This window comes from Clarias gariepinus, chromosome 17 (genome assembly GCF_024256425.1).
Source record: "Clarias gariepinus isolate MV-2021 ecotype Netherlands chromosome 17, CGAR_prim_01v2, whole genome shotgun sequence".
Lineage (NCBI taxonomy): Eukaryota > Metazoa > Chordata > Actinopteri > Siluriformes > Clariidae > Clarias > Clarias gariepinus.
The window spans coordinates 13160104-13182854 of NC_071116.1; the positions used below are offsets into that span (position 1 = coordinate 13160104).

The 22751-nt window shown below is 37.8% G+C and overlaps 2 protein-coding genes across 4 annotated transcripts in view; both read right to left on the reverse strand.

Moving 5' to 3' along the window:
* Window positions 1-1867: 1867 nt before the first annotated feature.
* On the reverse strand, window positions 1868-12796 carry trim47 (tripartite motif containing 47). The gene is made up of 8 exons (XM_053515634.1): window positions 12603-12796; window positions 10752-10969; window positions 10125-10170; window positions 9929-10024; window positions 4881-5105; window positions 4769-4791; window positions 4554-4669; window positions 1868-3132 (listed from the first exon to the last, which is right to left on the reverse strand). Exons 1-8 carry the CDS (start codon window positions 12786-12788, stop codon window positions 2603-2605), a joined length of 1440 nt encoding a protein of 479 aa, XP_053371609.1. The 5' UTR covers window positions 12789-12796; the 3' UTR covers window positions 1868-2602.
* Window positions 12797-16049: 3253 nt separating this feature from the next.
* Window positions 16050-22751, reverse strand: part of frem2a (FRAS1 related extracellular matrix 2a) — a 70339-nt gene continuing 63637 nt past the window's right edge. Inside the window, exons 18-24 of one of the 3 annotated variants that reach the window (XM_053516458.1) lie at window positions 22420-22524; window positions 21829-21956; window positions 21428-21562; window positions 20364-20490; window positions 18103-18290; window positions 17516-17662; window positions 16050-17372 (exon numbers count right to left, since the gene is read on the reverse strand). In XM_053516458.1, coding sequence (XP_053372433.1) covers window positions 16869-17372; window positions 17516-17662; window positions 18103-18290; window positions 20364-20490; window positions 21428-21562; window positions 21829-21956; window positions 22420-22524 — 1334 coding nt within the window. In that variant the 3' untranslated portion in view covers window positions 16050-16868. Of the gene's footprint in view, window positions 17373-17515; window positions 17663-18102; window positions 18291-20363; window positions 20491-21427; window positions 21563-21828; window positions 21982-22419; window positions 22530-22751 lie in introns of all 3 variants that reach the window. The other 2 variants (XM_053516459.1, XM_053516462.1) reach the window with 2 other exon arrangements.

Here is a 22751-nt window from a genome sequence, read left to right on the forward strand (position 1 = left end):
AGTTTTGAGAAAAGGATAAAACAGATAAAATGCAAACGTTCAGTTTCAATTTCTAATGAGAACTATATAAATACTAAAATACATCGTTTACAGTAATAAATATAAAAGGATAATAGAAAACAGAAAGCAAGAAAAAATAGATTTGTACCAATGGTGTACCTTCCTGAAGCTGACCTGGATGTGAAGCCTGGGTTTAACAGTTTCTTACTGATCTGCACTTTTTCTTACTTTAGGTCTAGTCATGTTCTAAACATTTGAAGTTTAGAACATTGAAGAAACATTTGAAACACATGAAGGTACTACAGATACTATTAGCTATTAACTCACTACAGAAACAAAATCTTTTAGCGGGGACGAAAATACGAATTTCCCCCCTGTAGCTCGCCTAGATGAGCTGGTTCTGTTTAATTTTTTTTTTTTTTTGGATTACACGAGCTATGTTAGATCCCTCAACTATGACAACTTTTGAGGAATCAAACATAGGATCAAACTCCCAAGCTTACAGTGGTGTTCAAAATAATAGCAGTGTGTTGAAAAAAGTGAGAAAAGCTCTATATCCATATAATAACTTTTAATTTAAATCACATAAATGCATTGGACATCCTGCACATTCTATTCTGAATCACAACATAAATTCATAAAGAAAAATGAAGAAAAATGTGCTAAATGGATTACTAGTTGATTGCAAAGGAAAAAAAAAAACAAATATTAGTCCGTTAAAAAAATAGCAATGTGGAGTTTAATTAGAGAGGTAAATTATTCTGTGAAAAACAGGTGTCAAACAAGTTCCCCTTATTTAAGGATTAATGCAGAAAAGGTCATCCTGTGCATTTCTCTCTGAAAATCAGAGTAAAATGGGTTGTCCAGACAATGTTCAGAAGAACAGCGTACTTTGATTTAAAAGTTGATTAGAGATGGGAAAACATACAAAGAAGTGCAGAAAAAGATGCTAAAATGATATCAAATCATTTTTAAGCTTTAAAATGGGGATCAAAACCAGAAAGACGTGGAAGTAAACGGAAAACTACCATTCGAATGGATCGAAGAATAACAAAATTGACTCAAAGAACATCTAAAGTTACCTGTTAGTACTGTTACTATTAGAAGACGGCTATGTGAAGCCAAGCTATCAGCAAGAAGAGAAATGGTGCAATATTTTGTGGACTGATGAAAGCAAGATTATTCTTTTTGGGTCTAGAAGTCGCAGACAGTTTGTCAGGCGACCCCCAAACACTGAATTCAAGCCACAGTACACTGTGAAGCACAAGTATCATGATATGGGGATGCTTCTCATACTATGGTGTTGGGCCTATTTATCACATTTCAGGGATCATGGATCAATTTAAGTACATCAGAATACTTAAAAAGGTTATGTTTCCTTATGCCCGAAAGAAAATGCCCTTAAAATGGGTGTTTCAACAAGGCAACGACCCCAAACACACCAGTAAGTGAGCAGCATCTCGGTTCCAGATTAACGTTATGGAGTGGCAGCCCAATCCCCAGACCGTAAGACTTGTGGGCTGACATTAAAATGCTGTTTCTGAGGCAAAAACAAAAAATGGAGAGGAATTGTGGCGTGTAGTGCAATTGTCACAGATGTGAAGCAGTTCTTAGAAACCAAGGTTATACAACTAAATATTAGTTCAGAGATGCACAAAAAAGATTAAACTTCAAGCATTTTTGTTTAAACAGTAAATTCATCACTTTGTAAAGATAATTGATGACACTGCAATTTTTTTGAACAGGCTAATATTTGTTTTTCTTCACTTACATCAAACTAATAATTCATTTAGCACATTTTTCTTTATGTTGAGATTCAGAATAGAATGTGCAGGATGTCCAATGCACTTATGTGATTTAAATTAAAAGTTATTATATGGATATGAAGCTTTACTCACTTTTTTCAACACACTGCTATTATTGGTTATCATGGAAAGTCTTAAACTTGCATAGCAGCCTGTGCAAACTTATAACCTTGGATGGGGATTTAAGTATAATGGCTCATTTCAATAGAAATGTGAAATTAATACAAATTATATATATAAATAATAATAAAAAAAACATCTAGAGCTCCTTTGTATGCTCACAGTGAACTACTTTTAAAACCTACTGATCTAAATTCCTTTGCTTAAAAGCTCACATTCAAAGGGGACACAAAACACAGATGAAATGAGATATTTAAAAGCAGCTCATATTGATATTTGCTTTAAAACCTGCAGCGCATCTCGACCTGAATGTCAACAGGGCTACATCATAATCCAAGAGTAATAAAAACAGACTTGTTCAGATTGGACCGAGTACAATTACTCTCCCGAATTTGCAAGAACAGATCATGAAGAAGCTCTAAGTCTGAGCCGCACTATGGCAGCTTACCTCCTGAGAGAAGATTGCCTAGGAATGATCGCAAATACAATGAATGCTGTTTTCTTTCTGCCTTCCTCTCAGTGGCACGAGCTTCGTTCTTACAATACAAAGTACCAGTTTCTCTCCAATCACATTTTTTCCCCCACGCCCTTATTGGTAGTAGAGGGAAAATCTGCAGGAAGATTTACCTGCAATGCACTTCCCAATCCAAAAAGTAAAATACACGGGGAGTCTCTTCTTAGTAATAGTGGCAGATCTGCAAGCGGCTGCCTGGGTCGTTCTTGCCAGGACTGAAGAAGGGAGAAACAGGCTCGTCAAAGTACGCCGCAAAGCTGTAGACACGCTTCATGGTCACGGCATCATAGAAAGCCACGTGGCCACGCTCATAGTCAAGGAAGACACCGACACGTGGAGAGCTCCAGTAATCAGCCACAGGCACGCGTGCGTCCTCTTCGTTAGCGTAAAGGCGATCGTGTAGGCTCAGGCTCCAGTAACCAGCAGATGGAGACAGACTAACGAAGCCCTTTCGGTTGCTGCGTGCTGTTGTCACACCCAGGTACCAGACTCCCTTGTCCCTCACGTCTACCTCCCAGTAGTGTTGGCCACTGGAGTACTGCGCGGTAGCCAGCACACCAAAGAAGCGTGTGAAGCGACGAGGCAAGTCGGGTTCATGCGAACGCGCTCGGCCTTCCTCCACCTTTGTGTCGAAGTCACTAATGGCCAAAGACGGGTGTGCTGTGTCCAGATCCAATGTCAGGTTCTGTGGCACTGAAGGGCAGAGGATGATGTACATTACTTAACCTTTATATTTTCTTTAAATGACAGAGCAGACCCCTTTAAATAGTGGAAATCCTAACTAGGGGACATTAATGAGAGTATAGTACAAGATGTGGTCTTACATTTATTTATTATAATTCAAATTTCATGGATTTCTTTTTGAAATTAGTTTATGATTATGATTTTACAAATACAGGGTGAGGTAGATTATTTTTATGTAACAGCATGGGTCAGTGTTTTACTCTTGTATTTTTAATTTAATACTAAATAACGTATCACACTTTTGGAAAGCTATATAATGGTTCGATTTAAATTTAATAAAAAACAATGCATTAATACATTTAAAACAATTGACTGTCCATAAAACGAGTTCCTGTTATTGTTTATGAGGAACAATAGAAGCAATCAACAGTCCTTCCACCGTCTCTCTCTCTCTCTCTCTCTCTTTCTCTCTTTTTGCACCTGGTCCTGTGACTGAAAAATGTACAAAATATATAATCTAGAGCCAGGCTGAGCTGTTTGTCTTTTCAGGAGTATTGAGGATACGAATAGTTCTTCAGTCCTGATGCTGTGCAACTGGTTAAGCCGTAATGATGACTTTTATATAAGTAATAAGAAAGTAAATAAAAAACATTTTGACTGCTTTATCAGACGTAATGCTCAAAAATTACGTTGATAAAGACACTTTTACAGTTACAAGCCCGAGTGACTAAAATTAGTTTGGCTGTTGTACTGTACTGAACTTCAAACATGCAACATTTTGGAATGAAATTACAAATGGTCATAGTGATGAGTCAATGTTTGATTTCATGTTCTGTATTTAGATTCAGTGCATATTTTTAATTTTAATGTTTTAAATATTTTTATATAAAAAATAAATAATATTTTTTAATATATATTATAATATTATATTTATATATTTTTTAATTTTAATATTTTTAATTTGAATGTTTTTCAAAAACATAACCTGTTTTTGTTGGACAGGATTTTTAAATAAAACTGAACAGGTGTGTTCTGGTGTTTCTGAACTCATTTGATAAATATTAGGCAATGATTGAAGAGCAGTGCTCTTTACTTACTTTTAGAGAGGAAAAACAACAAAAATTCAATCGCCATTCTTCTGTGTCATTGACTCCAAAATTGTTTTTGAAAAATTATTTGTTTGAATTTAATGTGATAAAATGTTCCAGTTCCTGTATAATCCTCTAGGTGTCTTTAAACCATTCGCATGTTGGCAGACACGCACAATGTCCCGTGTGGGATATTTATTTTTAATTGGGATTAAAATTGGGATTTAAGTGGGATATTTATTAAAATAGTGACACTGACAAAATCGCAATACAAATCAAATCGGAACCTAGGTATCGTTATATCGTATCAGGCGGCCCCTGGTGATTCCCATCCCTACTTACTTGTGTGTAACACATGCATCATCTTCTTCCACAAGATGAGCTGAAATGGTCCCGTGAACTCGGTGAAATCAGGCGGACAGTTCACTGCCTGTACTGTGAGGTTAACGTGACTTGGGCTACAAATCAAGAAGACAACAGCGCAATAATAATAAATAATGAAATACAATAATAAACCTAAACTGCAACTTTGTTTCAACATACAGTTGTCTACATACCTTAAATATGCTTTGCTGATGCTCTGAAAAAGACATCCAAAAGCACCGAAACGTAAGGAATTAAAAACTACATAAAACATCATGCATGCAGGTATAAAAACACGAGACATACCTCAAAGTTTGCTACCTCACTGAGCTGGTTCTGAATTTCAGCAATGGACTTGTCCACTTTAGCTGCTTCAATTTCCACCATTTTAAGATTCTCATCTATCAGTGCTATAGTAGCTGCTTCCTCAGACTCCAACCTCTCCAACAATCTGTCCTTCTCATCCAGCAGGAACTGCACCAGTGCTCCCACATCATCCTCGATCTTCTCCTTCAGAGCCTGCTTCTTTAGCTGTGAGGAAATGAACAAAATACGTCTGCTATATAAGACTAGATCTATTGAACTAATTTAGGTGTGACAATATTAAAATTAGAGTATTAGTATAATAGTTATAGACAGTATTAATCTAAATTATAACTTACAGGAGGATTTACATGAGTTTTAAGAGGTAAAGACTGAAACTTTACACTTAGGTTTGGGAAATTATGTGAAAAAAATAAAAACATCTGCTGTCCTTGCTGTTGGAAAGCAGCTCCATAGTATGATGCTGCCGCTGCCAACGCCAATGCCATGATTCACCACGAGATGGTGTAGGTGCATGTTATTCACAAGTTCTGACGTGTGTCTTTCTTGTTACACAGTGTCACTCACGACTTCAGACGTCCGTTGAATACTTTGTCTCTTGTTTTATTTTTAACATCAAAGTACAACGGTTGGTACAGTTTCTTGCATAAATCCACTGTAGTCATGACAAGTCGTTTGCTGTGTTCTGTAGCTTCAGTAGATTACAGTTACAACCACTTATTTTAATGTAACTTTTAGCTTACAGTCTCACGTTGCTCACGGTCAAAAGCTTGTGTACTCCAAACCTTTCTGTATCCTTCCGTGTCTTAACAGCAACTGAACAACTAACGTACGTGATAGACATGCAGCTACATAACTGTGGGATGATGTCACAGAACAACTTATGAAATGATGTCGCAATACAACTTACGAGTATAATACTAAATGCTTAAACTAATACACTTAATGGACTTAATGCTCAACTAACAGACTTAATGCTTAATGCTTAAATAATAAATTGAAATGGAATAAACACAACAACAAATTACAAGAATGAAACATGGCCCTTACATTTCCAGCTCTTAATTGACAGGCAGGGAGACTGACAATTACACACATTTTTTTTTTTTTTTTTTTTTTACAATAGGGCCACAAAATTAACTTTAACATTTTAAACATTTCGTTTACAGTTTAACTCAAGGTATTCATATCGCTGCGTACCAAATAAAGGGAACATAACTACTTTATAAGGTAATTAACAGTCCATTTTACATATGAGGCACAGCTTATCGATGGGTCTTTCCAGTGTACTGGTTTTAGTTTTGACCAGCACACGTCTTACAAGTCCGTTTTTATCAGGGAACACTTTCGTGATCCGATTAAATATCCATTGTATCCCCTTTTGCATGAGGACGCCTTCAATTTTTGACTGATTCCACTGTTGGATAGCTTTACGCAATTCAGTCTCAGCACCTATGAAGTTTGTTCCATTATCACTTCTCATAACTGACACCTGGCCTCTTCTGCACATGAAGCATCGAATAGCATTAAAGCAGGAGTCTGTATCTAAAGACTGCGCAACTTCAATGTGCACGGCTCTTGTTGTCAGACAAGTAAACAATACACCATATCTTTTAACATTACTTCTACCTTGTTTGACCTCGAAGGGTCCAAAATAGTCTACCCCTACATTAGTGAACGGTGGGTGATCTGATGTTATTCTATAACGTGGCAAATCTGACATTTTTTGTTTGCTAGTCTTTGCTCTGATCTTTCTACATGTCACACAACTGGACAGAAATTTTCTCACAAGGGAATTTGCAGTCGGAATCCAGTGTTTCTGTCGCAATTTAGAAAGCATATAATTCCCTCCACAATGTCCGACCTGTTCGTGAATGTCTCTTAAGATTAAAGTTGTAATGTGTGAGTCTTTGGGTATAATGACTGGGTGTTTTACATGCTCAGGCATTGCAGACCTACCAAGACGTCCTCCAACTCTAAGCACTCCATCCTGCAGTACTGGATCTAGTTTGGAGAGACAACTATTTCTTTTTACGGATGCATTACCCTTTTGTAACATGGAAATTTTGTCTTTGAATTTTTGGTTTTGAACGAACTTAATAACTTTAAGAGTTTTCTGCTCTTGTTAAGTCCTAAATTGTTAAGAGAGTTATGGTTTTCTGTTATTGGTTCATCTGTTCATTATTGGTGGATGCAGCGTCAGTTGGGTTTTTTGAAGTGTTGACATACCTCCACTGCTGTGGCTTGGTTGACTTTCGAATAATGGCAATTCTGTTAGCAACGAAGATTTTAAAACGGAGTTTTTCATTGTCAATGTATCTCAAGACAGTTGTACTGTCGGTCCAAAACATAGAGTCCAGCAATTCTATTTCCCGTTGACCTTTCAACATTTGGTTGTTGTTCACAGCAACCACTGCCGCAGTCAATTCCATTTGGCGGATGGTGGTTTGTTTCAAGGGCGCTACGCGAGAATTCCCCATCATGAATGCACAGTGTGTGAGTCCATCAGCATTTACTAACTTAATGTATGAGACAACTCCATATCCCATTTCACTTGCACCTGAAAAGTGGTGAAGTTGTGCTGTAGTTTTAACTACAAATTCAACTGGTTTTACGTGTCTTGCTACACTAAACTCAGACACTTTATGCAACTCGTGTAGCCAGGCCTTCCATCTTTTTTAAAACTGTTCTGGAACGTCATCATCCTAAGCGAGTGTTTCTTTACACAACTGCTGCATTAAGATCTTAGCTGGCAGTATGACTGGAGCGAGGAAGCCTAAGGGGTCATAAATTGAACTGGTGACTGACAAGATTCCTCTTCTAGTCACAGGCCGCTCTTTTAAACTAATCTTGAACTTGAGCGTGTCTGAATTGATACACCACAGCACCCCTAGAGCTCTCTCAACAGGGAGTACGTCTTTACTCAGATCTAAGTCCCTCATGTCTTTGATTCTTTCACTCTAAGTAATGTACGACTATTACTTGCCCACTTGGTAAGGTGAAACCCTCCACTTGCACAAAGGTTGGTGAGATTGTTATATAACGCAACTGCTTGATTATGACTAGAAACAGACTTCAAGCAGTCGTCTACATGGAAGTTTTTAAGTACTGTGTTAACTGCCTCAGCAGATGCATTGCTGCGGTTTTCTTCTGCTGTTTTCCTAAGGGCAAAGTTAGCTACACTTGGAGATGATTTTGCACCAAATAAATGAACGACCATTTTATACTCAACCAAGTCCTGACTCACATCTCCATTCGGCCACCATAGGAAACGCAACAAATCTGTGCCTTTTTTCCGGAACTCTAACCTGATAGTACTCTTGTGACAACTCAGCTTTGTCATCACAATTCCGTTCAGGAAAATCATGGTTGTACTGTTGTATCAGCATTTGTTTTACACTTTCGATGAAAACTCTGTTGACTACAACGCTCACTTGCTTATTGTCACACGTGCCTTCCTCGACCGACTCTCGAAGAGGTCCGTTTATGGTCCATCCATGAGCGGTCTTTACTGCATATGGCCCATTGTGCCTACTGTTAATTACTTGCATGGTTCTAGGAGCCTATGCTCTTTGTTACCTATGAGAATTTTAACTCTAGCATTAATCTGAGGCAACTTCGCTAAGGTATGGCCACTTATCAATGTCGTGCTGTTGTGGAATGTTTTTCACTGAGACTGGGATGCTCTTTTGTGTGAGCACTTTGGGGAGTTCAACAAAGGTGTTTTCTTCCAGCCCACTAACCTCTAAGTCAGTAAGCACGTAACTTTCTACTTGTTTCCTCGCGTTCATGGTGCTTAACATGATGTCAATTTTTTTTACCTTGTACGTTTAATCGCCTTGCTAATGACTCAGTACAAAAAGTAGCAGAACTACCTGGGTCCATAAAGGCATACACTTCAACTGTCTTATTACTTTTCTTGTACTTTATTTTAACAGGTACAAGTAGCTCAGAGGGTTAAGGCACTGAGTTACTGATCGGAAGATTGGCGGTTCGATCCCCAGCTCCACCAGGTTGCCACTGTTGGGCCCTTGAGCAAGGCCCTTAACCCTAACTGCTCCAGGGGCGCTGTATCATGGCTGACCCTGCGCTCTGACCCCAGTTACGCTGGGATATGCGAAGAAGGAATTTCACTGTGCTGTAATGTATATGTGACAAATAAAGGCTTAACTTAAAACTCTTTTGCTGCAATGTGTAGCATTCGAGGATGTTTCTTTGAGCACAACTGACATGTAATTTTCTTTGTGCAGTCTTTGCTTAAGTGTCCTTTTACTAAACATCCAAAGCAGAATCCATTCCTTTTCAAAAAGTCCAATTTGTCCTTATATGTCTTGTCGTTAAACTGGTAGCATTCATCTAGGGTATGATCTTTCACACAAAGTTTAGTGAAGGCACTGATGACTACAGTAAAGAGTAGTAGTGCATTAGTTATGTCTTAATGATTTTCACCAACCTGTTTTATGCCGGTTGCAAAGCTGCTACCTCTTTTTTCTAAGCATTTTTTAATGCTTAACTAACAGACTAATAAATTGAAATGAAATAAACACAACAACAAATTACAAGAATGAAACATGGCCCTAACAGATGGCATTAGCCAACTGATTGATTTCCGCCACCATACTAAGTACTTTTTCCTGTTTCAAATTTCTCTATAAACATACTGTATGTTTCCATGATTATGTATCTATGCTGTCTTGTTCTTATTTACAAGTAAAAGTCTAAAGATGGTCTGTGTGTAAAATGTACACTGCAAATGGACATAAAGCACTGGAAGTAGGTGCCTAAATCCTTATTTTTTCTCACTGTAGATATAACACTGTTTGTAAAATGGGAGAATTCCCAACAGACGAGCTGCCATTCAATTGCAGGGCAAATTCACACACTTCTCCACACACATGTACAATCAGCCTACGTGCATGTTTTTGGACAGTGAGAGGAAACTGGAGAACTCGAAGAAAACCAACACGGACTCGAGGAGAACATGCAAAATTTCAAAAACCATGATTACTGCATGATTACTTATTACATACTTTTACATCTGCTCTGGCTTGCTCATCCGTGGCTTTAACTCGGCCACACATGGACTTTTGCCAGTTCAGTTTGATGAGCCTCAGCTTTAGGCCTCCCTGTGTACAAAATAAAGAAATGGACCAGTCAGAACTATTACCATGATTACTAATCATTATCATTAGAAACCGACACACAATGTCTGGTGTGACAGCTTACCTTCATGTCCTCAACAACCTCAGGTACAGGAGCAACATCATGGAGTCTAAAAGCCATTTAATATATCATGATATAATGCAAACACCATTAAAAACATGCACTGTGTAAAATCCAAACCTGTAAGAATTTTATTATAATCAAATTTTACAGGTAGATGAAAATTAGCTTTATCTCACAATATAGTTCTGCTGCTTGAAAATACGCTGTATGACTACTAGAGCTTTCTTTCAAAGAACATTAGTATTGGGGAAACTGTAGTTATTCTGCAGTCATGCACCCTGGCTTCAATTATTTATGCTATTGTTATGGTAATTAGCTATATTAAATTAATAATCTACCCATCAGTGGAGATATTTCCATGATACTAAACCAGTACAAATTTTAAAAAATCCTTCTTGCATACCTGATGTAAAGACAATCAGAAAGCCAAATGCTGCATTGCTTTTAGTTTCACTGCTTTCCCCGTCCCCTCTTTTTCTAAGTCACCCTCTATGTTCTCCCTCTCTCACTCCCATCCTAGACTGACACTGAGCTTTGTTCATCATTCAGCCAAATGTGACCAGAGTCAGAAGCAGAACCAAATCTGGTTTTAAAAATAAAACTACTGTACAGCTTAACGCTCTTTACCTGTGATCTCTCGACTCTCTGCACACCACGCAGATGGGCTTCCTGTCTGTGTGGCAGTAGAGTTTTAGCTCCTCATGGTGCCTCTCACATTTCCCATCTGTTTTAGCCGGTTTGGCTGGTGCTGGAGGTTTGCACGTCTTTAGACAATCAAACTCACTCAGTTTATCCACCAGGTTCTTCACCAGATAGTTCTTCGTGAAGCTCATTTTTCCAAACACCTGTGAAAGAAACACTGCTAGATTAATACATATATGAGCAGACAATTCAGATTTCTTCTGCGTGAGGCATTTTGATGTTTTTAGAGTGATTGATGTCAAACAATCATAGTTTTTAGAATAAGTTTTAAGGAAAGATTATGCATCATCTGCAAGATTTTGAACTGCTGCTCATATTGTGCCACAAGGCAGTCATCAGTTGCCATGTGAAAGCCCATAGATGCCCATGATTCACTAGTCTGACTGTGACTGACATGGAAAAGAGAGCAGGCCCATCCTCCTTCCTAAACCCCCGAGCCAATTTTGCATTCTTGGCTCCCAGGCTTAGTTGGCTGTGGTGTTGTCGGGATTAGAACTCTAAATCACTAAATGACTGGGTGACTGCTTTACTGTCTCCTATGATGCCAAAGAGGATGCCTACTGATCCTGACACATCTACTGCTGTGGCTTCTCTCTGCCGTTGGACTAGCATGATGCATCTTGAATCTCTTCTTGGAATTTCTGCACTTATGACTCACTTTCTGCTGCTGTGGCTGGTTCCCACATTTTGATACCAAGTAGATCTGTTCTTCCCAAAACAGTCCATGCACATGAGAATCATTTTTATTCACAATAATTTCATTGGAATAGCTTTGAGGATACTCACTGCTGTTTGATTTTATAGTACTGAGCTCTAAAAAATATAATGGCGAAATAATTCCACTATGCGTCTCAAGTCAGAAAAAGATGGGTTTTATTTCTTGTGTTCTTTGTTAAAAGACATTAAAATGTCATTGGATGAAACAGGGTTGTGTTAAAAAAAATTATGTTGAAAATTCTGTTGTGAAATTGCATGGTAAATGTTTTCATGTCAAGTAGCTTTTTAGTGGGGAATACTATCGCCTTGCACCTCCAAGAGTTCGATTGCCACCTTGGGTCTGTGAAGTTCGTATGTCCTCCCTGTGCGTGGTGGGTTTCCTCCCACAGTCCAACCACATGCAGGCTAGGCGTCCTGGTGTTCCCAAATTGCCCGTAGTGTGTAAATGCACATGAGTGTTGGAATGGGAATAAATACAATGATCACCTTTCGCCTCTACAGACCATCATTCAATTGAAGAGGTTATAAGATGAATGGATAGACGGATGTTGAGTTGTGTGTAATTGCCAAATCACTAAAACAGTCCACGTGCAGCTTTTAGAGACATCACATTAGCAGCATTTGCAGCAACAGCTAATTGTCCAGTAAGTTAGCTAAAGATAGCTGATTCTCTATGTGTTGTTTATGTACAGTAGCAGAAATGCAGCCTAGTAAGAAGGCTAGGCTATAAACAAATGCTATGGAGCTGTAATAAATATATGACATACAGTATATAATATATAACAATGAAAAAATACTATAGACCTGTAATAAATATGACATATGACATATATAATTTTTTTTTAAAATGCTATAAACCTGTGATAAATATAAATGACAGGTATTTTTCAGCTTTGCTGAGGTGCACTGATGGAACAGTAACCTTAATAAGGATGGTTAAAGTTCCCTTTTACGTCACAGTTTGTTACCGTTAGCTTAGTGACTTAGCCAGGCGGAGAATTAGCGCAAACGCTCATTTAACTCCCAGTCCTGTGCGAAGGACATGAAAACAAAACCCACCATCCGGCACTCGGGACACTGGTAGCCGATGTCGTCTCCTCCGTTTTCCTCCCAGTGCATTAAAATGCACATGCGGCAGAAGTTGTGACCGCATTTTAAAATGACTGGATCATCAAAATAATCCAGGCAAATAGCACAAACCAATTCTTTTTGTAATTCCCCCTTTTTATCTGCAGCGGCAGCCATGTCACTGAGCGAGCAGCTTCCTGTAGAGTGCACGGGAAAGCAGGACACACGCGCACGCCAGAGTGCAGTGCACAGGAACTGATGACGTAGGACACAAAAAGTAAATAGAACAACAGCGTAGTATTTATTTACTATTACATATAATTTGTTTAGTTTGTTGTTTATGTTAGCAGTAACAGTTGTACATTATTATTATTATTATTATTATTATTATTATTATTATTATTATTATTGTTGTGACAGACCTATGAAAGTTTAATGTTAGACTGATGGGACTGTAATGGTGCAAAAGTCTTGAGCTTCCCCTCATGTCTTTATATTAAATTAAATTTAATTAAATCATGAAGATTAAATTAAGGAAATAAAAAAATATATTTTTGTACAGTAGGACAAACTGGGCCTAAATATTCCATTGAAAAATAGGTTGTTTATGTAGCAACTTCAGCAGCAACCACATTTCCCCTCTCGTCTGTTCCAACCACTCAGCCTTAAGCGTCACATTATACTAATATGTATTATATTATTAATAAATGAATTAAAAAAATTTTAATCCATTTTTTTTTATGCCTGAATGCTTAATGGGTCACTGTGTGCCTCTGAAACTTGTCAGGCACAAAAAAAGTCCTTAGGGAAGATTGTAGAACTATTCCTCAAGATAACATTTACAATGCAAATCTGACTCTGGATGCAAAATAGAGGGGTGGACAAGACATGAGGGGTGACAAGACTTTTGCACAGTATGGTTAATAATAATAATTAAAAAAAATATTTTCTTCTTCTACTTATTATTATTAGGGCCCAGACACTATGATATCAGCATGTGCTGATCGCTGTGCCTCTTGTTCTTTGAAGGATTCTTTTTTCAATTGAAAAAAAAAAAAAAACATTTAAAAAAATGTTTCTTAACATGGGTCTTAACATACTCAAAAACTCATAGAAATTGGCACACAGGTTGGAATCTGCTGCCGTTAGGATGCCTGTAACTACTTCACAGGAGATTTTGCTGCATAGCTCATACACACTGACACGTGTCCTTGTCAAATTCGGTAGACTTCTAGATCTCACTGAGCTGAACAGTTTGGGCCATTTGAAAAACGCACATTTATAATAGCACTATCAAATACACACATCCTACACACACGTTATACACACACTCACAAAAAGTACACATCCTAATGATTGCCAACAAACCCAGCCCACATTGAGTGACATCAGCAACCTGGACTTTTTGGAGGTCTTTACATGTTCAAAAGGCACACAGGTTGTATGTTGCGCACATCTGGCGATGGTGCAGGTGCTTGGGTCGATCATTGGGTTGTAGTGTTGCCCGGGTGCAACAGGAAGACACGTCTGGCCGTGGCAATGCCATTAACTTATGCCTTTATTAGAGACGTTAGTGTCTAAGGCTTTTTAGAGGTCTTAGCATGTTCAGAAGGCACACAGGCTGTGCGGTGACCACAGGTGGCGTTGTCTTTTTGGAGGTCTTAAAATGCTCAAAAGGCACACAGGTTGTGTGGTGCGAGTAAGGATACCACAGGTGCTTGTGCAGTTCTTAGATTCCCACCATACCATCCATACATCCATCCATCCGTCTATCTATGTAGTTGCATACACAAGCTACACCTGAAGGCACTCTGACTGATGGGAAATATTCATCCTAATACATACAGTAGCAAGTAGTAAAACTGTACACAAATTACACTTGACAATTAACTGCCACACGCAGTTAGACTTAAGTAAATGAAAAGATAAATGTCTGAAAATACACTAAAAAAATCAGATAATTTTTATGTAAACGTAGAGATAGAAAATGTAATATTTAAAATATTTAAAATATAAACCATATCTTCACTATCTTAAATATGATACACATATTTACACAATTCGACACTGTTTCTTGGGTTTAAAAAAAACACAATGTATTTGTGTAGTAAATTAGTGATGCTACCCCTGCTGAATTCTTTGTACAAAAGGTCAGATTTTCCTCATGCCTGATCTGTTTGGGGCATCAAAGGAGTTTTTGAAAAGGCCACTATTTCAGTGCAGTGCAGTTCAATCATAATGCTGGCATTCTAAGAAAACTTTCTACATTGAGTGTAGCATGGAATCATATAAGGAGAAATAAAGGTAGTTTTTCCTCTTATAACAGATGCAAAATACAGTGGTAAGCACTGTTGAGTGTTGGATTTCCACCTCAGGTCTGTGTATCTGGGTGGGTTTTCCCTCCCACAGTCCAAAGACATGCAGATTACGCTGGCTTGCATTTCGAAATTTTCCATAGTGTGTGTGTGTGTGCCCTGCAGTGGATTGGCACCCCATTCAGAGTGTATTCCACCTCAGACCCCGAGTCCACTGAATTACAGTAGGCTTTAGGCATCCCGTGACCCTGAACACACGTTAGTGCAACTAAACATGAGGAGACCCTTATAATGCTTATAACGAATCCATACAGCAAAATGACCCCTTAGTCATAGTCAGCCATGCGCTTAGGGCAACTTACATTTTTAATGCTGACAAGACAAGCCTTTTTATGCTGGAAACGGCAGTAGGGCAGTGAACTACATTTTACATGCTCAGTGTGGCACCTTTTTGAAAGAGAAAAAGAAAGTGGATCAAAGAAAAAGCGTGTGCCCTGTCATCTGGGGATCGCATGTAGGAATCCTGTCTGAGGAGGTTTGCTGCCCTGCGGGGTGAGGTGGGGGGTAAGTAATGCTGCCTCCTACAGTAAATGGGACCCTGGAATGTCAAAAATTATTCTTCTTGTCCAGTTATCTCTTCTCATATGGCTGAAAAGAGTAAAAAACAAACAAACAGATAAGCTGCACATGCTGTATCTGTTTTCAACAGTTTAGTGCTGAGATTGTCCCCCTCATTTGCCTTCCCATTCTTAAAAGACTTGGTGGCTGAGATGATTTCTGCTTTCTCCAGTGGTGCTGTGTTAGTGTCAAGGTCAGCCTTTGATGATCGGCAGATAAACTCTTGCTGGACTGCAAGTAAATCTCTTGTCCAAATAAATAGTACATCATGTCCTCAATCTACTGTATATCACAAATGTATATTTATAGTTTATAGTTTATAAATATGCTAAAGCAGTATCTTTAACCAATTCATACTGTATTTAACCTTTTTATCTCGTATCGCAATGTAAAAATTGTTTGTGCAAGTATGCAGATGTGTGTTATACAGTAAGTAATTTTTAAAAATGTATTATACTAGAAACCTCTCATTAACATTACACTTGAGAACACCACAGGAAATAAATAAAGCTGGATCAACACTATTCAGATGTTTAATACATACAGTAATATCATTTCAAGTTCAGCGGTATATACATAAGATACATAGCTCATGATAAAATAAAGAGACGACATTGTTAACATGGCACACTTTATGTCAACATAAATATGTGTCTGCCTCACTACATCCAGCTATGTAAACAACTCGCAGCAGGCTTTCAGTGTTTCATACAGTACAGTTTGATATACGTGCACAATCAGCGGATTCGCTCTACCAACATAATGTAACCACGTGATGACATTTATTCTGCTACTTATTATTGATCATACTTTAAACTGTAAACGGAAACTTAATGTAAATTCCAATAATTTGATCCTATTAATTTTTTTTTTACCCCTTTTTAACTTTCATTATTATTAATTGTTCCTCCGTATCTTCCTGTTAAGCTTATCCTTAGCCTGTCTGTCTTATTCTAAATAAGTACCCCATTACATATCCCCAGAATTTAATCAAATTTGCCAAAATGTAACAATTGGGATATAAAAGTAAACTCCACTGCAGTCCTTGGTCCTTTGGAATCAGGATATACATTTTAAAAACATTAATTAGCAAATTATATTTTAAGCACATAGTAGAGGCCCGTTCTGTAAAAGTATGGTACTTTTCGCTTTCATACTACAGTAGAATAGCACAGGTAATCAAAACTACTCATCCAGATGTTTAGGATGCAGCTGGATTTTCCACAGGACGGTATCTTTCTGAGGCACTTGTTAAATTTCACATACACAGCTTTGTGATGCGTCCAAGATGGCACACAATGATCAGTACAGAATCCTGTAGGTGTCACACTTCAGAGCCATCGCTGCCTTCAAAACCACTCCTTAACATAACAGGCTGCATGCTGCCTGAGGTGGCAAGTCCCTCCTTCTCTGACCTCTTTCTCACCTCCTCTTCTGGTCTGCTCTGCGACCGCAGTATTAGAAAAAGCACAGCCACGATGAGGCCAAAGAGCAGGAGCCCGACTGAGACTCCCGCTGCCATCACTGCTTCTTTCTCACTGCCATGCCTGTCCATTTCACGCTGTACCAGGCTTTCAGCAGGAATCTCTCCAGTCTGCGCTGCCTGCTGGTGCTCGAGAGCGATGTGCATGATGTTGGTGCCTCGATTGTGCTCGGCACTAATCGTTTCCGCGATAGCAGGCACGTCCTGGTTAGAGCGCCTGGCACGGCTGTTGTGCGCCACGAAGGAATGGTGCTCCGCGCTTCTTTTGCCGATCCCACGGTTTGCATTTTCTCTGGAGCGCACGGTGTAAATGGTGTGGATGTACCACTCTCGGCCGGCTGTCACCTGGAGATGATTTAAGCTGGTGATTAACGATGTGTTTATCATTGTGTATGCATAATAACTTAATTTAATTATGCTAATGTAAAATCAAAGCAGGTTTTAAATTACTGTTGCAAATTTCAACATTAAGTGATCACAGTGGAGACCTGGAATAAAGCATCCGAGTCGAGTCTGAACCCATCTGAGCCGGGCTGTTTCACTAGAGAGAGGGCTGATGGGTCGTCTGCTGCCAGGACGGCGTTGAAGTTTATATCACCAAAACGTAAAGCCTGAGTCTCTGGCTGTGCTTTGTCCTGTAAACAAGAATAATAAGTAATACAGTAGCAGGTGCTTTCTTTTACTACACCTTTTTAAACTGCTGCTTATGTTGTTCACATGCTAACATAATGGACTGAGGGAAAAACATTCTGCACAAATATGTGCTCACAGAGACCAGCAATTGGATAATGTTGCCGGGAATGACAGGAATATCCAGGAAGCATTGTTAATTTTGCTTACTTGATCTGTCGAACCACAGACAGCTGTGGCAACATCAGGATTCTAAAACATGATCTTCTAAAGAAAGGGTAAACATTTTTCCATTGTGCTATTCAGGATTTCCCAATGCCATCTTTCACTAATACAAGGCACACACTAGGCTACAGACTTCATTTTGCATTAATTAATAATTGTTACAATATGCCTTACAAAAAATTAACCTGTATTTCTGTAGAGAGATACTTTATATACATACAATTATTTTAAATCTGTATAGTAATGAAGGAGAATCCGCCAAGCAGCCAAACTCAGACTTGGTAGGGTTGTACTTGGGCACGTATCCATCTGCTCCAGTGCACAAATACACCTTCTCGATATTACAGTGAAACGAGTTCCCCAGGTTCTGTACCGGATCCACCATCACTCGCCCGTAGATTGTATCACCTGCTTGAGGAAACTTGGGTCAGTTTTTGCCATTTAAAATTTGAATTGTTTAGCTTTTCTTATGTTTTAGCCCTAATTCTATTTCTTTATTAAATTTTTCATTCTCTAATCTTATAACAACAGAAAACCCAATCCTATTTCATTGTACAAGAATGTAGACAGTAAAGACATTCTATTCTATGTTTGAATTAGTCAAGAATTGCAAGTCAGCAAAGTGTGCAACCTTTGTCTCTAACAGAAGCACAAACATCCCTGCTGTGGTAATGAGTTACAGTACATTATCAGAAGGATGTCTAGCACCTGAATCAGTAATGATGATTGCTGACAATCAGGGCAGACAGTCTTTCCTACTTGTTCCTATAGTAAATGATCATCTCTAATAAAAGTTTGAGGACTTTCAATGAATAAAGTGACATATCACTTGTGTCACATAGACTTGTTATACTATTGACTTCGACTTAGATCTAAACAGTAGATCTAAACTAGTGGTCCATGCTGAACTGTTTCATGATTGTACTGTGTCCAGATGGTTTTGATTTGAAGCCGTGCATGCTCATGAGAAATTCTGTGTGAACTCAGGATCCAAGAGTTTGGTCTGGTATTAACTAAAGAAAATCGCCTGAAAGTAATGTATACAGTATGCTGTTTAATATTGGTCGGTCTTGTAGTCTGTAAGGGTTTCATAAAGGAAGGATAAAAGAATCAATGTAATCTGGTATTCCCTCACATTTTTCACATTGTGCCTCAGGCCCCGGATGGTTTACTTGCATAAAAAAAAATTCTGTATATATATATATATATATATATATATATATATATATATATATATATGTATCCAGTGCCTACAGAGTTTCAAGGTTATAATAAAATAAGAACTTCACGATGTAAATTATGTTTTGTAGACAACAGTAAAAAAAAAACAGTGATGATATTTAAAAAAATACTTATACATATAATATATATATAATTATCTACTGTACAGTATATCGATTAATGCATGTATATGTATAACTAGTAGTTTTTGATAAACGTGCAAACACATATAGATACAGATCTTTATTTTTTACCCATATGAATATTTCCTTTGCACTTTGATTGTAAACTTGGTATGTAAAACTAATCATTACTAGAGTTTATAGAGTATGGAACGGAAACATCCCCAAGTCTTTTTTTTTCTTTTACATCTTCTCATTTGATATTTACACAATCTGTATTTTCTCTTCTACTGAACTTCATTGGAAATTCTTTAAACTGCAACTCTAAACTCAGGACTGAAGCTAAACTCAAGATGTTAATTCTGGTAGGAGGTCTGAGTGAGTATCTGTGATAAGGATATGCTGTTAATTTCTCTGAAGAGGGAATTTCTCTGTAGGGTGTAGAGAGGGGGGCTACTAAGCTTTTTTGAAATGGAAAGAAAAAACTTTTTAACGAAGGAAAGTTTTTAACATTATCATTATTTAAAGTGATGGGAGCTCCCTGCAACATGTTAAAAAAGTAAAAAAATAATTAAACAAGTACCAATATAGAAACACACTTCTAAGTCTGCTTCACTTTATGGCAGCCTTTAGTATCGACAGGATATAGTGTAAGAACATGGATCAATGACCACAGACAAATTGACTGCATCAGTAGCACATTTTAAACAAATATACATATACATGCATTATACTGTACTGTATATGGAGGATCGCATAAATAGAAAATGATAGATATTAATAATTGTAAAAGTTTTAAATATATGCCCTGATAACTGGCCAGGGTGTTAACTGGGTAATTTGACTTGTTTATACTGTATACATTAAAGATTTTTGGGTTATAGAGATAAATATATTTAAGGGTTAAAGATAAATATAAAATAATAGATGAGAAATGCATTTTTCATTTGATTATCGAACCAAATGTCTTCACTGTATAGAAAAAACAATAGAATTGGTCTTACTGTTCCAGTACTTTCAGAAAGGACTGTATAATCAACTGCCCTGTATGAGTGTCATATGACCCTCAGGTAAGTATTAAGAAACTTCCTAAACATACAGCAGGTATGTTGAAGTGTGTATGTTATTGTCGATATACCCTTAGAAAACGCCGCATCGCTCTCCTGTCCGAAGCCCATAGATCCGTCGGACAGCCACACCGATCTTTTTGAAAGCAGGAACATTTGTGTATTCAGATTGAACTCCACAGCAACAGGATCACTCACCTACAGGCAGCATAATAATAATTATGACAAAATCACATGACTTGCAATCATGAACTTAAATGAAACTAAAAGCTAAAATATGATAAAGAAACTGAGGCTTTTCTTGCTTTTCTGTTTTTCTACATGCACTAAAAACCTTTTTTTATTGGATTAGATCATCGCTTATAATGGACACATCTTCTCTTATACCTTAGAATTATTATGATGGAACTACAATTAAAAAGGAGTCCAGGTCACAGGTACTACTGAATTTACTACTGTATTCTAACTATTTTATCAAGGCAACTTGTTACTCATAGGTTAATGATCTGAACACTCACTCTCTCACTCATTATCTAATCCGGTTTATCCCGGGTTAATCTGCAGGTCTTTGGACTGTGGGAGGAAACCGGAGTACCCGGAGAAAACCCACAAAGCACATGGAGAACATGCAAATTCCATGCACACAGAGACGGGAATTGAGCCTGGCCGGGAATCGAACTCAGAACCCTGGAGGTGCAAGGCGACACCTAAACACAACCTATATTAATCTAATTAATCTCATTTCAGATGACTTTTTTTGTGTGTCTAAAATCTCTTATGTGTTTAGTATTATTTAATTTTAATATTTTTTTTACCCAACCAATAAATTAAATGAAGCTGATCAGCAATTATACATACATATTTGGTTCTTTCCCAAACTGTTTTCACAAAGTCTTACCTGACACGCACAATTGTATAGAATACCTTTTACCACGCTATGTATTCTGCACAAAGTGGAACGTGGGGTCCATGAAACATGGTAAAATGGAAGAACTGACTTTAGAAGCTTTTTTTTAAAAAACATATACAGTATGAAGGGTAAACAAATCTGGAATGGGACGTTCAGAAAGCACATATGGTGTGATGGTTAGGTGTCCACAACATTTTGTTTAAATAGTGTGTATACTGGTTTTACCTGCTGGAATCTGATGTCCAAGTCAAACATGACTGGCTCTCTGGGGTCACACACTGCAGGAACTGAGTACTCGATGTTTAGGGCTGTGGTGCAGGGGATTAACTTCACGGTGTAGGTTCCAGAGTAATCACGCACCTTTATGACACACAGCCAGGAAAGTAGATTATTTTACTATACTATTATATGATTGTATGAATGATCCACGTTGAGTTAATTTATAATGACCACAGGTATGTTTAAAGACTTGCACTAATAAATAATGATATTCTTCAAAGCAATTAAAACATCCTTTGAAGTGGATCTTAGAGAAGGACATGAAAGGATATTCAAATATAGAGATAAGTAATGCTGAAACGATGCATTTTAGTCATTCGTTGTATCCAGTCTGCTTCAACACTCACAGCAAAATCTGAGGTGAATGTCCACTGCTGCACGGGCTGGTTGTAGGTGGGTTCCGTTCTAACCAAAGAAAGGTTAAAGGTTAACCCTGGGTGGGCGGTACTTATGACCACTGAGGTCAACGACGATGCTGGATGAAAGAGACAAAGATAAAGCTTAGTTAGAGAAAAGCTTTGAAGTGGGACACAAAAGATGCAAGCAGCTACAAGTGCTTATGAAGAGACTAATTAAGACCCATTCACACACACTTAGACTTGCTGATAACAACAGACATAAATAAACCTGCTGTTCTGTTCATTCTTTAGCAATGGATATTTTATGTTCATATAAGATATTCTAGTTGATTACCAGAATTAATTTCATGATGGGGAAAATACATTTTAATATTTGTCTACTATTTCACAATAAATAAATGCTAAATCATGGGAGTGAGCCAGATGATTAAAAGAGTAAAACTAGTTCTTGGCATGGTCAATGTATTTAATGCATCTTTGCACTTTTTTCTTCTTTGTAAAATGCATGCAATTATAGGAAGTAACATTTTATTAAATTATTGGTCTTTATTTATAAAAAATAAAATAAAAAAATCTCACCATGATGTGAGGCCACAAACAACCCCCGAAAGTGAGCCTTGGTGCGGAAGTTGACCACCAGACGGCCTACATCATTAATCCTCATACTGGCTGGGTAAAGTGCTCCTAGGGAACATAAACACAACACATCATCAACACCTAGTTTAGTGGATTTAATCTAGATCAACTTATATCCTTAAAAACTGATTAACATTTGTTTCCTCCCAAAATAACACAATCCAAGCACAAGTACTGCCTTACTTGTATTCTAAAATGAAAGATTGTAGTAATTTAGCATAGGCAGACTTAGGATCTGTAAGCAGTAAATATTGCCTAAAGCATGACTTCCAGGC